This window comes from Ovis aries, chromosome 13, assembly GCF_016772045.2.
Source record: "Ovis aries strain OAR_USU_Benz2616 breed Rambouillet chromosome 13, ARS-UI_Ramb_v3.0, whole genome shotgun sequence".
Classification (NCBI taxonomy): domain Eukaryota; kingdom Metazoa; phylum Chordata; class Mammalia; order Artiodactyla; family Bovidae; genus Ovis; species Ovis aries.
Window position 1 is genome coordinate 16,064,907 of NC_056066.1, and position 14,639 is coordinate 16,079,545.

Sequence of the window (14,639 nt, forward strand, 5' to 3'; positions counted from 1 at the left end):
GCGTACTAAAATTCCACATGCTGCTTGATCACACACACCAAAAAGGAAAGAAATGTATGCCTTTTCTTATTTTAATCTGTCTTTTCTCAGTTTAATTCACAGTCGCCCAAAGCAGAACATGAAAGGAGAGAAGATAAATTTTCTTCTCTCCTACAGTAATAAGTGGCAGGGCCTGGATTCAAATCCTGGTTTCTCTGACCCAGATCTCATACCTATTCTTTATCTTTTGAAAACATATTAGTTCTGATAGAAAAGCATTATACAATTTTATACTGGAACCCAAGTCTAAGAATGCATTGCATTATTGTCTTCAATTTAAGGATGGGTAGAAACTGAAGATTGTATTTTAAAATGTATTACTTTATTACAAGGTTTGCTAAGGATAGAGGTTTTGGGGACTTCTCTGCTGGTCTAGTGGCTAAGACTCCAAACTCTCAGTGCAGGGGTCCTGGTCAGGGAACTAGATCCCACATGCCACAACTAAGACATGGTGCAGTCAAATAAACTAAAAGAAAAAATAAAGAATGGAGGTTTTAGAAGGACAGATCTCTAAAATGAATAATGTTTTTATAATATAACAAGCACCATAGCGATATGAAAGAGAATGGATAGTATTAATGTCAAGGCTAAAAATATGGATGTAGGTCCTATCTCTGTTCCTTATTAGTTGTATGTGCCTTGGATTTATCAGCCCTCAAACATGCAAAATAAAGTTGCTGTTACCCACCTTAAAGAGTTTTCTGAGCTCTAGACCCATGAGTCCAACTATGTACCAGGTGTCTACACTCAGCAGTCTCACAAACATTGAGTATCAGAATGTCCAAAACAGAATTAATCCTGCCTCACAGCCTTCTGTTTGTCTTGTGCACCTTTATCTGTTAATGGCATCACCAACCACATAGTGGCTCAAGTCAGAAGCCAAGAGGTCTTGTCTCCCCACTTAGTTTTCATATCCAATCACTGCAACCTATGTTCTTCTTCTTTCATTAACTCATACTCAAAACTTTTTACTCAGCACCTACTGGTGAATTACTGGATGTTTGATCTCACGTGGCTTGTGGGATCTTTGTTCCCCGACCAGGGATTGAACCCACACCCTAGCACCAAGTCCTAACCTTAGCACTGAATCCTAACCACTGGACCACCAGGGAGCTCCCCATATCAGCAGTTTAGATGGGACCTGTGGGTCACCAGTAAATTAGGTGCTGGGGACAGAGCAATGCAGTAGACAGACATAATCGCACACTCTTGTCATTTACAATTTAGTGGGAGAACCACCCACAAAGGAGGCACATCATATTTATATTTAGTTTACATTAATTTAATCAAGTATGTAATTATGCATGGGAAGGTAGAGATAGAATCATTGTAATGCTCTAAGTGGGTAAAAATTTAGATTCCCACAATTATGATACATCTGGTACTCAGAAATGTTTTTCAAAATTGTATAATAAAATAAGGAAATTTATGGAGTACTATGAGGGCATACAGTAGGAAGAACTAATTTACCCACGATGGCCAGGAACACTTTTTTTTCCCCAGAAAGTAACTCCGGGGCCAGTGGAGAAGGAGGATAGGAATCTTCCAGGTGTATGTGTTATTGGGGATAGGATGGGGTCAGGAGGAAGAGCCTTCCTGGCAGAGGGAATAGGTTGTGTGAAAACCATGAAGTAGGAAAAGTACGGATGTCTGAGGAACCAAAAATAGTATTGCTGGTGCACAGTGAGAACCACAGAAAGTGTGGTTCTAATTAAGGGTGAAAGAAGAGGCAGGCAAACCACACAGACTAGAGTTTGCAAACACAAGCAGCTATAGGGTCCAGACAAGCAGAGCACATAAAGGTAAGAGATATGGGGACTGAAAACTGGTACCCACACACCCCATCTAGAGAGACCAGCAACCACTCAGCTCATGCCGATCACCATCATGGAGGACAGTGAGTGCAGTGTGGTCAGATCTCTAAGAAAAACCACAAACCCGAACTTTAATATGCAATCTTCCACATTTTTAATAAAAACATCCAATTTAAAAAATTAAGACTTTCTGATGGCAAACAAAGCATAGGCTTGTGGTATCTTCATCCCTCGACCAGGGATTGAATCCGCACCATAGCACAGAGTCCGAAACTTAGCACTGAGTCCTAACCGCTGGACTGCCAGGGAATTCTCCATATAAGCAGTTTAGATGGGACCTGTGGGTCACCAGTTTGCAGAATGATCATATTTTAACATCATAGCACGTCATGGACAACAGCATATCACAGACTCATAATGATGCACAGAAGTAAAAACGTCTGGTAGGCAGCAGGCAGCATTCCATTTGTGTGGATCCTGGGTTCAGAAGAGAGCTTATACTGGTGATTTGTATTCGGTGTCATTCCTTTTTTATTGTTAATTAAAGTCATGAGTGTGAATGAAATTTTAAAGGAAAAAAGGTTTGTGTGTGAACGCCTGGCACATTGAAGTTTCTGGCTGGTTGTCCTTATGGCAACTCAAAAAACCCAAATACCTGTTCTCTCAGTTTCCTGACCCCATCTCTGAAAACACTCTCCCCACTCCACTTTAGCCAACAAGCTTCCTGGTCAGTATCAACATTTGCATTACCGCTACAATGACCACTTTAAACATTTTGTTTGCTGTCTGCAACCTTCTGTTCCAGCTGAGATTCTCAACTAACTCCCGATTTACCTAGTCTTCAACCTCATCGGAACTGCCAACCCACTGGCCCTTTCATTTTACCATCTGCCCATTCTTATATTTAATAGCGTTTTTTAAATGTTAGGTTAAAGCCCATGTTTTGTTATTTCAACCGTCCTGTAACCAATATCTTAAATGTCTTTGCATCTTGGCCTTTCTATTCCATCTGCTTGCAAAACTTCAGCCCTGAATGAAACCAGTTATCACCCTTCTGACCTCAGTACCAAGGCAGGAGAAAATCACAAAGCAGCAGAAAGTGCTTTCTCTCTATATTCATGGCCACCGACCTCAACCGGGTGAACTTCAAAACTTTAAAGACAATGTTCTACCTTTACTACTCTCCTCGATAACAATTTCATACTATCTTCACCTTTGCACTCCCATTTCTCAATACACACCCAATTTGCCAGCCCCTCAGAATCACTTGCAATGCCTTGCAACCTCTCCTCGGCTTCTGGGCTCATGCTTCCCCCTTCTCCTTGGTGGGCTCCTCTCCTTACACATTTGCGTATCTCGTCAGTCTTCAGGATTCTGTTCTAGTGAGCCTTCCACTTGGAGGTTTCCCTGGCACACCTGTCTATGCTTGCAGGGCACCTGCACACACTTGGATTACCGTGTGTCTCAAGTTGTGTGTTGAGTTCGGTTTGCAACTGGCCTGGAACCTGATTAGGGGCAGACACTGTATTTTATTAATCTCTGTAACCCAGCAGAGGGCTCTGTCTGTACAGTGGAAAGATATCTTAGGCTCACATGTGTAATGTTCTTAGGAGTATGGGGGTGCAGCTGCTCAGGTAACTGGAAGAATGGATGACCAACTGGGAAGCATTCAGACCTCCCAATATTGGTAAAATTAAAGGTGAGTCGTGGAATAAAATAGTTTGGGAAACTGTGTCAGAGATAGACCAACCAAGAATCTCAATTATCTAAAATCTTCCAAGTCCAGTTTTTTCTTCACTCCTATCGCTCTGTACAGGCTCCTTCTCCCCTGTTTGAACCTGTCCTCCTCAATGTTTTTTACAAAAATACAAACAGAGATGGGATATTGATTTTCTGGCTCCTTCCTATGAACTTGGTCTGAGTCCTAGCCACCTTTCATGCAGTCTGTCGCTAATTTTTCCTTTCTGTGGGAGACTGCGTGGTGCGTGAGTCTATGCTTTGGAGCTTCCAGGACAGGGGTGGTGGGTGATCACTCCCGGAGGGAGATTGCAGCATACACAGATATATCCAGCATACACAGCTTTGTTACAGAAAGCCTGTACGCTCCCCTCAGCACTCCTCCTTTTCCCAAATGAAGGACTTTCCTCAGCCTCTAGGGCCTCGCGAGTGTCGCTGGATGCCAGCCGCGCGGCTTGGCTCGCGAAGAGTCGGACACAACAGAGCAACTGAACTGAACTGATCTGGATTGGCTCCAGTGGCCGGGCCCTGGCCAATCAGGAGTGGGGGTGTTGTCTAGGGGGCGGGTTTTTCCCCTTGCCTCCCTCCTAAGGCCTCTCACCTCCCCCACGGTGGGTCCGCGCTGGAGCGACCTCCCTGCGGCCGCGGCCCCTGGACATCCCGCCTAGATCTCTGGGCCCCGGGGGCCTAGTGGGATATGGCCTGGGCCACTGTGGCAGCAGCAAGACTGGGCCTCGGCCGGGCCGCTCCGGTCTTCCTCCGGCGCAGCTACCAGACAGAGAGGGGTGTCTATGGCTACCGGCCGAGGAAGCCCGAGAGCCGGGAGCCCGAGGGCGGCCTGGCGCGCCCCCCAGGTCAGGATGGGGTCTGGGCCGGTGGGCGTGGCGGCTGGGGAGGCAGGGGGTCTTATTTCTGGGCCCGGGGTGGGTGCTTTTGAGGGTTGGGACTTCTGGGGGCCTCAGTGTGCGAGCAGGCGGGTGGAGAGGAAGGAGAGGCCAGGGAGCAGAGAGGGACAGGCCTGTGTCTTGTCAGGGTCTGGGTCACAGAATGGTTCTGTGAACTCTTGTCTTTTCCATTGCTTGGTCGTAAAACGTGTGGGAACTTAGCTGTTTGCGGAGGCGGGGCTGCGGGAAAAGTTCTAAGATAGCCCAGCTCCTGAAGTTCACCCAAGGATACACGTTTTCCAGGGCTGTCTCCAAAGCCGGTGTGAGGGGGATCTTTGGGGATCGCGATGGTGAATAGGGTGAAGAGGGCGTTGGAGTTCTTGGACCTCAGCATGGTATTTAATATCCATTCGTCTCTTCTGTCTAGCCTCTTTAGGAGTTTAAAACTCTTTGCTGAATTCAGAACTGTGCTACTCTGGTTTTAATGGATTAGGAGACGCGAATATCAGTTTTTGGAGGATCAGTTGCATCCTCATGTACAAGAGACCAATTTTGAGTATTTGGTTTATGCTCCAAAATGATTGTATGTTTATTCATCCTCACAGAATAGAAGATGAACACAGATTGGTCATTAGAGGAAGGTCACTTGGCATTTTAATTTTTATTTGTTATTATTATTTGCTGTGCCATGTGGCTTATGAGATCTTAGTTCCCTGACCAAGGATTGAACCCTGGCCCTGGACAGTGAGAGTCTGAAGTCCTAACCACTGGACCACCAGGGAGGTCCAATTTGATATCTTTGGTCCAGTTATTGGATTAACAATTAGGATCCCTTCATCATCTAAACACCTGACCTTGTGTTCTTGATCTCAGGAGACATTCAGAATAAAACTGATTTCTCTTTCTTGAGTGCAACAGGTTTCTTTAGGAGTAGCATTTTGGTCAGCTAGATGTCTAATCCCTTGAGAGTAAGACTATCTATATCTTATTTCACTTGACAAATGTAGTGTCTAATTTTGCATGTCAGTTTCCCTCAAACTGAAGTGTGTGTTCAGATCACTCTGAATGATGTTTAAAAGGCTAGTTCCCAGGCTGCCCTCCCTTGCCTCATCCTCATCCCAGTTCTTTTTCAGTGGCCTGAGATGAGGTCCAGGAATTTGTATTTTTATGTCACACTAAGTGATTTTCTAGCAGCAGGTCTGTGGCCACTATGGCCAAACATCGTTATAGTCAATAAGGGATGTATCTATCTGTCGTGTCCGACTCTTTGCAACCCGGTAGACTGTAGCCCACCAGGCTCCTCCATCCATGGGATTCTCCAGGCAAGAATACTGGAGTGGGTTGCCATTTCCAGGGGATCTTCCCAACCCAGGGATCGAACCCGGGTCTCCCACATTGCAGGCAGATACTTTAACCTCTGAGCCACCAGGGAAGCCCATATATAAGATGTGTTTGTCCAATAGAGCTTGGTCACACATCTGTACATCCTTGCAGGGGAGATTGGAAAGCATAGTCTCTCTTCAGGGTGGCCACCTTCCAGCTAAAAGTTATTTTGAAAGAGAAGAGGAAAATAGATGTTGGAAAATAACTAGTATCACCACACTCAACCCGTTTGGCCATTTAAATACGCTAAAGTTTTCTTCCCACACAGAGAATGTATTCACAAACCCTAGTGAAAATGAACACAAGGCAGCTCCCACATCCAAGGTACACAGAGAAATGGGAGGAAGTGTAGTCCAGGTTATGGTGCCTTCCTCCTCCTCCTCCTCCATATGTTTATCTTGGCCAAGCAAGTATCAAGGCCAACATAGGATGAATACCTCATTTATTAAGGTTTTCACTGTAGTAAGCCTTCAAAGAGATCTTGAATTTGCTTCTGGTGACCTTTTTGCATGGCAGTGATTTCAGGAGTTAAAATTTGACCCATGATATGTGTCCTTTGTAGTTGGCTATTAGTGAAAGAGCTTGAACTTTAACCTCTGTAAACCTCAGCTTCCGAGTAAGCTTGAGTTCTATTTATCAACAATTCTAAACTGGGAATTTTGACATAGAATCATCACTAACTTTTTGGTCTATTTCCTTTATACATATGAAATATATATGCAAATGAAGAGACATATATGAAGTATGTAGGTGCTAATATGCTAGATACACTGTCATGAAAACATATAGGTATAATACACACATTTTAACACAGCTCAGGTTCATATGATATATAGTGTCTTTTAGTCTTTTTTCTTCTAAACAAATTGGCACATCCAATAAGCATTCTCCTACAACATTATCTGATGATGATTTTTGGCCAGTGGGGATTAGTCATCAGCACTGTGGCATGTCCCTCAGATGACTGGGGTTTGTAGAGAGTTAGAGGGAAAGATCAGTGAGAAATGAGGAGGTGTTGACTCCACCCACCCTACTGGAGGGGCGTGGGTGTGGGTAATGAGTAATTGCACTATTTACTGGTGTCCTCAGGGGAAAACAGATTCCTGTGAAGACAGGAACAGAAGGAACGTTTAGGGAAGAGGTGAAAAACATAGGGAGGTCTGTTAATCACGGAACGGATGGAATTCTGGACGTCACAGTGGAAGGATCTAGGAGGTAGAGAGGGAGGAGATACGGGGTTGGGTCTGGAGGAAATGGGAATCCACTCCAGTATTCTTGCCTGGAAAATTCCATGGACAGAGGAGCCCGGCGGACTACAGTCCATGGGGTCGAAAAGAGTCAGACACGACCAAGCACAGCAGCAGCAGCAGAAGAAGAAACCAGAGCAGTAAAATGAAGAGTGGGAGAAAACAGATGGTGAGGCTGGGTGAAGGGTGTGCCCCAAAGTGGGAGGGGAAGGGGCCTCTCTCTCTCCAAGAATAGTAGGTGCTGTGTGTTCTTCGGGGTGAACGGCATCCTTTTGCGCCAGCTCCCCTATCCATGTTGTAGACTATCACTAAAAGCTTGGATTTTCAGTGAGAAACTGAAGCAGTGATCTAACTAGATGTGGTTTGCTAAAGATAATGTTTTCACAAGAGGGCTAGTAGGGACTTCCCTGGTCATCCAGTGGTTAAGACTCTATGCTTCTAATGGAGGGGGCCCAGGTTTGCTCCTGGATCAGGGACCTAAGATCCCACATGTGGTGCAGGTGTGGTCAAAACATAAATAAATAAATATATATATATATATATATATATATTTGTATCTATTTTTTACCTCTGCTGGGAAAGCTCTGTGCAGGCTTTCCCTGGTTTTCGAGAGCAGCTGCTACTGCCTGCTTGGAGTGCTCGGCCTTCTCACTATGGTGGCTTTTCTAGTTGCAGGGCGCAGGCTTTAGGCCAGAGGGCTTCCGTAGTTGCAGCGCTCAGGCTCAGTAGTTGTGGCACAGGGGCTTAGCTGCTGCGAGGCTTAAGGAATCTTCCTATACCAGGAATCAAACCCGCGTCCCCTGCATTGGCAGGCAGATTCTTATCCACTGTGCCACCAGGAAGTCCAATAATAATTATTTTTTTTTTAAGAGGGCTAGTAGACTGCGGTGACAATGGTGATGATAACCCTGTATATTTACCATTAACTTAATTCCACTAAGGATGTAATTTTATAGATGATATTGGAAGTTGTGGTCTTGAAGGATTTTCTTCCTAATTTTAGAAGGGCTTTCATGTGCAAAAGGGAAGAAAAGTAGCTTTTGGCTCAATATAAAATCATCTAAGATTAAAAAAAATCATCTAAGATAGAATTAGATTCATTGAAATATAGTGATTTCCCCTTTAAGAAGAGGTTGGAGAATTACTCATTTAAGGCTACAAATATGGTTTTTTTCTTTTTTATTATGTAGTAATAAGATCATTTCTAAGGTCTTTTTCCTCGTCTGTGATTTCATGAGTCTATAAAATGTGTACCTGGAGGACATGAGGAAGGAAATGTAACATTGATTTTGCAGTTTAAACTGTTTCTTTTTTTTTATGTACAATATAAAAAATTCAAATAATAATTAAAAGGACTATAATTATCCATAATTAAAATTATAGCATTTAACAGTTATTTTCAATTTGAGGTGTTTTCTTTTAAAATCTGTCCATGTGCATAGTTATTTCCACAAATGTGCACCCATAATTCTGGTTCTTTCCGGTTATTTTTTCAGTGACTTTTGCTCTCAGGAGATAAATTTAAGGAAATAAGTCTGTTTTCCAGGATTCTGCTAGTTTTTAATCCTGAAAGCCACTGGCAGCTGTGGTGGGTAGGAATCGCATGTTAAAAATGTCCAAAGCCGCAAAGGCTTCTTTGAAAACTGATTTTGTGATTTGTGGGCATTTCCTAAACTGTATTGTTCTATTGTTGTCGCTTTTCCACTCAATCAGTGGACCATGGCCTTGCCAGGTTGGTGACGGTGTATTGTGAGCATGGGCATAAAGCTGCCAAAATCAACCCGCTCTTCACTGGTCAAGCACTGCAGGACAATGTGCCTGAAATCCAAGCCCTGGTGCAGACTCTGCAGGGACCCTTTAATACCACAGGTAAAGGTCATCAGCTGTCAACTGTCCGTGTGTCAGTTAACTGCCAGTGAGGCGGGACTCCTTTCTCTGTTCTTGAAGAACTGCAGTCATGCCTGCTGGAGCTGAGGCTTCCGTGGGTGTGAGGAGACAGCAAGGGGCACATTCGGACACTGTCTGGAAGAGTGGTGTTGAGGTTCTAGAATTGTCTTCCAACAGGGCCCATATCCTCTGTGTTCAAATCATATACACAAATGGCCATATTTTTAGTTTTGCCTTTAGAAAAATCTGGATAACCATTGATGATGACCCAAGTTATTTAGAATGAAATGCTCTGAATTGAGATAAGGATTTTGGTATGTTTTATATTTGGTTGACTATTCTTTAAAGCGACCCTTTGATTCCATTTCATAGGATTATTGAACATGGGGAAGGAGGAGGCCTCTCTTGAGGAAGTTGTCGCCTATCTCAACCAGATCTACTGTGGGCAGGTTTCTATCGAAACCTCTCAGCTTCAGAGCCAGGAGGAGAAAGACTGGTTTGCCAAGCGGTTTGAGGAACTGAAGAAGGAGGCATTTACCACAGAAGAGCGAAAACACCTATCAAAATTAATGCTTGAATCTCAGGTATAAAAGTAGCAGCTAATATCAAAGAAATTGTTCAGCTCTTTTTCTCCAAAGACTTACAAATATTGAAGAGAGGGAGTTAAGACATGAACTCTCTCAATGTAGCCACAATTCCCCCATGGCCTCAACACAACAGACAGTGTAACACACACCACTGTATTCTGAGTAGAAGGAGGTAGATCTCCAACCGCCAGAGCTGTTGGTTCTCTTCATAGTCGATACTATGTATTTGTCTCTTCCCTTCATAAAAGACTGCAAAGTCCTTAAGCTCTGATTCCTCTTTTAATTACCTGAAGGGATTAATAAAGGAAAAAGGAATACATGTATAGGTGTGGCTGAGTTCCTTCACTGTTCACCTGAAACTATCGCAATATTGTTACTTGCCTATACTCCAATACAAAGTAAAAAGTTTAAAAAAGATTTTAAAAAGGTAAAAATTTTTAAAAGAGAAAGGAACTATACATGAAAGAGGCTCTCAGTATAGATTAATAGGATTGAACGTCCAGGACTGTGCACAGGACTTGAGCCTATCAATATGATAAGACCCCTGCCCCCAGTAACATGGGTGGATGGCTAGTTTGCAGCCCAGATGAAATACTATACAGCCCTGAACTAAAACTCAAGTCCTGGAAAAGGCCTGGCTTTCTGAGGGGATTCCTACTGGGGTGAGTTCTTCTAGCACTTGGGTTGTTTCCTCAGTGTGCCCACTGCCGCCTGGTGTCCTCGGCAGGGCTTTCTTGCCAGGCTGTGAGTGACTTCTGTTCATCTCTGGGGTCTGCACTGAATAGACTCTGTTGTAGCTTCTTGAAGCAGTGCAGGGTCTCTTTAAATGTGTTTGGCTTTGACCCAGGTAGTCAGCTCTCCTGTAACTATTGTGTCTGACGTGGTGTTCCACAGGAGTTTGACCACTTTTTGGCCACCAAGTTTGCCACAGTGAAGCGATACGGAGGTGAAGGAGCAGAAAGCATGATGGGATTTTTCTACGAGCTGCTGAAAATGGCGGCTTACAGCGGAGTAACGGACGTTATTATTGGGATGCCCCACAGAGGGAGGCTGAACTTGCTGACAGGCCTTCTGCAGTTCCCTCCAGAGGTAAAAGGCCTTCTGTTTTTCCCACCAGTGATGTGCAATTGACTGAAACAAAGTGAAGCCGGTGGTGATAATCGCTTTTAGAAAACTGACTAAGCATATGAGCCATTGGTCCAGGAGACAGCTTCATTAATTGATGAAAACTGATGCTGTTGGACCTAGTATTTAGGTTGATTTTCCTCTATCTCTTTACAGGAAATCTTTCTTCACTCAGGGAAGTTAAAAGTTAGTTTGTTTCTGAAGAATGATGCAAACAGATAAATTATGTTTTCTGAAGCATGCTTTCCCTATTTCGTAAAAATCAAACAAACACAAAGATTTTATCTGTGCAGTTCGATAAAATTTCATCTTCCAGAAAGTCATTTTTACCTTCTACTTATTTGCAGATTATAGTTAATAGATTGTATGAAACTAATAAAATATTGTTATCTCGAGATCCTCCAAAGTGAGTAGTTTATTGGTTATTGGATCTTTCATATTCTTGTTCAGTTCGACTCAGATGCTCTGTAAATCTCGAAGCGCTTGAGGGTCAGGACACAATATTCAATGACAGGGAACATCAGAGAGACCCAGTCTGATAAGGTTATGTCAATTTATACATGGGTAAACCTCACCGCTATTCTTGGCCAGGAGATTAAAAATAATTATAAATGCTAGGTAGTTCCCCGGGGGTTCAGTGGTTAGGACTTGTACCTTTCACTGCCAGGCTTGGATTCAATCCTGGATCAGAGAACTAAGATCCCACAAGCCATGTGTCACAGGAAAAAAACAAACAAAAAAATACCTCATGTCCCAGAAACTCCACTCCTGGATATATATTTGAAGAAAACAAAAGCGCTAATTTGGAAAGATACACGCACCCCAATGTTCTTAGCAATATTACTTATAATTGATGAGATACAGCAACAACCTAAGTGTCCATCAACAGATAAATAAAGATGTGGCATACACACATATAATGGAATATAACTCAGACCTAAAAAATAATGTGAATTTGCCATTCAGAACAATAGGAATGGACTTGCAACGTTTTATGCTTAGTGAAGTAAGCCACACAAAGCTAAATACTTCATGTTATCACTTATATGTGAAATCTAAAAAATAAAACAAACTAATGACTATAACAAAAAAGAAACAGATTCACAGATAGAACTAACTAGTGGTTACCCGTGGGGAGAGGGAAAATGGGAAAGGGTAATATAGGGATACGGGATTGAGAGATAGAAATTACTTTGTAAAAAATAAATAAGCTAAAGGCTATATTGTAAAACAGAGAATATAGCCAATATTTTATAGTAACTAAATGAAGTAAAATCTCTAAAGTTTTGAATCACTATGTTATATACCTGGAATTTATATAATATTGTAAATCAACTATACCTCTATCCAAAAAATTTTCTTAATTAAAAAAATACACATGATGTCATGTCTAGGTGCCAAGTTTTACCTTTTTTGTTTATACTTCAGTGTTTCTGATGCTAAGAGATCCTTAATAAGCTTTGAAAACTCACCGTAGAAAAGGTAGAATACAACAGAATAAAATGACTGACAGATAGAGGTGTGTTTTGACACCTACAGAAATTCTTAAACCAAAAATTACATTCCTAAAATATCTCAGACAAAGCAGTTACTCAAAAGCACAGAAATGATTATCAATGACCATACTTGTGAACATTGATTGGATCATAGAAAAAGCAAGAGAGTTCCAGAAAAACATCTACTTCTGTATTTATTGACTATACCAAAGCCTTTGACTGTGTGGATCACAACAAACTGGAAAATTCTTAAAGAGACGGGAATACCAGACCACCTGACCTGCCTCCTGAGAAATCTGTATGCAGGTCAGGAAGCAACAGTTAGAACCAGACATGAAACAACAGACTGGTTCCAGATTGGGAAAGAAGTATGTCAAGGCTGTATATTGTCACCCTTCTTATTTAACTTATATGCAGAGTACATCATGTGAAACGCTGGACTGGAAGAAGCACAAGCTGGAATCACGAATTCCAGGAGAAATATCAACCTCAGATATGCAGATGACACCACCCTTAATGGCAGAAAGGGAAGAAGAACTAAAGTGCCTCTTGATGAAAGTGAAAGAGGAAAGTGAAAAAGCTGGCTTGAAACTAAACATTCAAAACACTAAGATCATGGCATCCCGTCCCATCACTTCATGGCAAATAGACAGGGAAACAATGGAAACAGTGTCAGACTTTATTTTGGGGGGCTTCAAAATCCCTGCAGGTGGTGACTGCAGCCATGAGATTAAAAGACCCTTGCTCCTTGGAAGAAAAACTATGACTGACCTAGACAGCATATTAAAAAGCAGAGAAATTACTTTGCCAACAAAGGTCCATCTAATCAAAGGTATGATTTTTCCAGTAGTCAGATGGATGTGAGAGTTGGACCATAAAGAAAGCTGAGCGCCAAAGAATTGATGCTTTTGAACTGTGGTGTTGGAGAAGACTCTTGAGAGTCCCTTGGACTGCAAGGAGATCAAACCAGTCAATCCTGAAGGAAATTAGTCCTGAATATTCACTGGAAGGACTGATGCTGAAGCTGAAGCTCCAATACTCTGGGTAGCTTATATGAAGAACTGACTCATTGGTAAAAACCCTGATGCTGAGAAAGATTGAAGGCAGAAAGAGAAGGGGCCGACAGAGGATGAGATGGTTGGATGGCATCACTGACTCAATGGACACGAATTTGAGCAAGCTCTGGGAGTTAGTGATGGACAGGGAAGCCTGGCATGCTGCAGTCCATGGGTCACTAAGAGTCAGATACGACGAGCGACTGAACTGAACTGAAATGAAGCTTGTGAAAAGCACATTTCTTCCTATCCTTTGAGTTTGTATGCTCCTATTTGTAGTGAGGGCAGTAAGAAGCTTTTGGGTCATTTAAACCATTTGGCCAATTGAGCATAACATACTGTCTTTGGTAGATAGTTTGATTTGAGACCCAGCTTTGTAGCCAAGAATGTTTAAACCTTTGTAGCCAAGTAATTTCTCTTGCTCATGATTTTTTCTTTTTAATTCTCAAACTCCTAATTTATCCCTCCTCTTCCCCTGTAGTAACCATAAGATTGTTTTCTATGTCTGTGCATCTGTTTCTGTTTTGTAAATAAGTTCTCCTTTTCCTTTTTTTGTCTACATTGTGGGATCTTAGTTCCCTGACAAGAGACTGAGCCTAGGCCATGGCAGCGAAAGTGCAGAATCCTAACCACTGGACCACCAGGGATTTCCTGTATCATTTCTTTAGATTGCACACACAAGTCTTTTGTCATTTTCTGTCTGATTTACTTCACCTAGTATGATAATCTCTAGGTCTATCCATGTTGCTGCAAATGGCATTATTTCATTTTATTTTGTGGCTGAGTAATATTCCATTATATACATACCATATTTTCTTTATCCATTTATCTATCAAGGGACACTTAGGTTCTTTCCATGTGTTGGCTATTGTAAATAGTGCTGCTGGTGGACACTGGGGTGCTTGTACTAATTAAAGTTTTATATGCCGGATATATGCCCAGGAGTGGATTGCTGGGTTGTATGGCAACTGTATTTTTAGTCTTTTAGCTTGTTCATTTTTAAAATAGTAACACCTATCTCATAGAAAAGTATGAAAATGAGGTGACAGAACGTATGCAGAGAAGTCCTTTGAGAATCGCAAAATATAGTTTCTTTTTTTAATTTAAAAAATCAATGATTTATTTATCAGTTACTCATCATATTTTGTAAAGAGAACATATTTAGAATCTTTAATAGCACTTTGTTACTTTTCCTGTTCAAAATATCCATACATTTTTCACAATTTTGAAACTAAAATGGTACCAGAACTTACATAGATGCTACAACCCGAGAATCGCAAAATAGTTTCTTAGATGTCACTTGAGCTAAGTAGTGGATGTCATCCTGTGACTAAATGGGATGAAGTTCTTATTTTCCTTTAATTATAAGAATAATTCTTGTTAGC

The 14,639-nt window shown here is 42.0% G+C and overlaps 1 protein-coding gene across 6 annotated transcripts in view; it reads left to right on the forward strand.

Annotated features, from left to right (window-relative positions):
• Positions 1-4,230: 4,230 nt before the first annotated feature.
• The window catches only part of DHTKD1 (dehydrogenase E1 and transketolase domain containing 1), a 37,398-nt gene continuing 26,989 nt past the window's right edge, over positions 4,231-14,639 (forward strand). For 4 of the 6 annotated variants that reach the window (XR_001044334.5, XR_006055767.2, XM_004014186.5 and 1 more), the window contains exons 1-4: positions 4,231-4,444; positions 8,818-8,973; positions 9,364-9,575; positions 10,473-10,667. Coding sequence is in view for 4 of the 6 variants with exons in the window: in XM_004014186.5 (XP_004014235.2) it covers positions 4,288-4,444; positions 8,818-8,973; positions 9,364-9,575; positions 10,473-10,667 (720 nt within the window). In the remaining 2 variants the exon portion in view is untranslated. Of the gene's footprint in view, positions 4,445-6,925; positions 7,274-8,817; positions 8,974-9,363; positions 9,576-10,472; positions 10,668-14,639 lie in introns of those variants that run through there. The other 2 variants (XM_027976533.3, XM_042230306.1) reach the window with 2 other exon arrangements.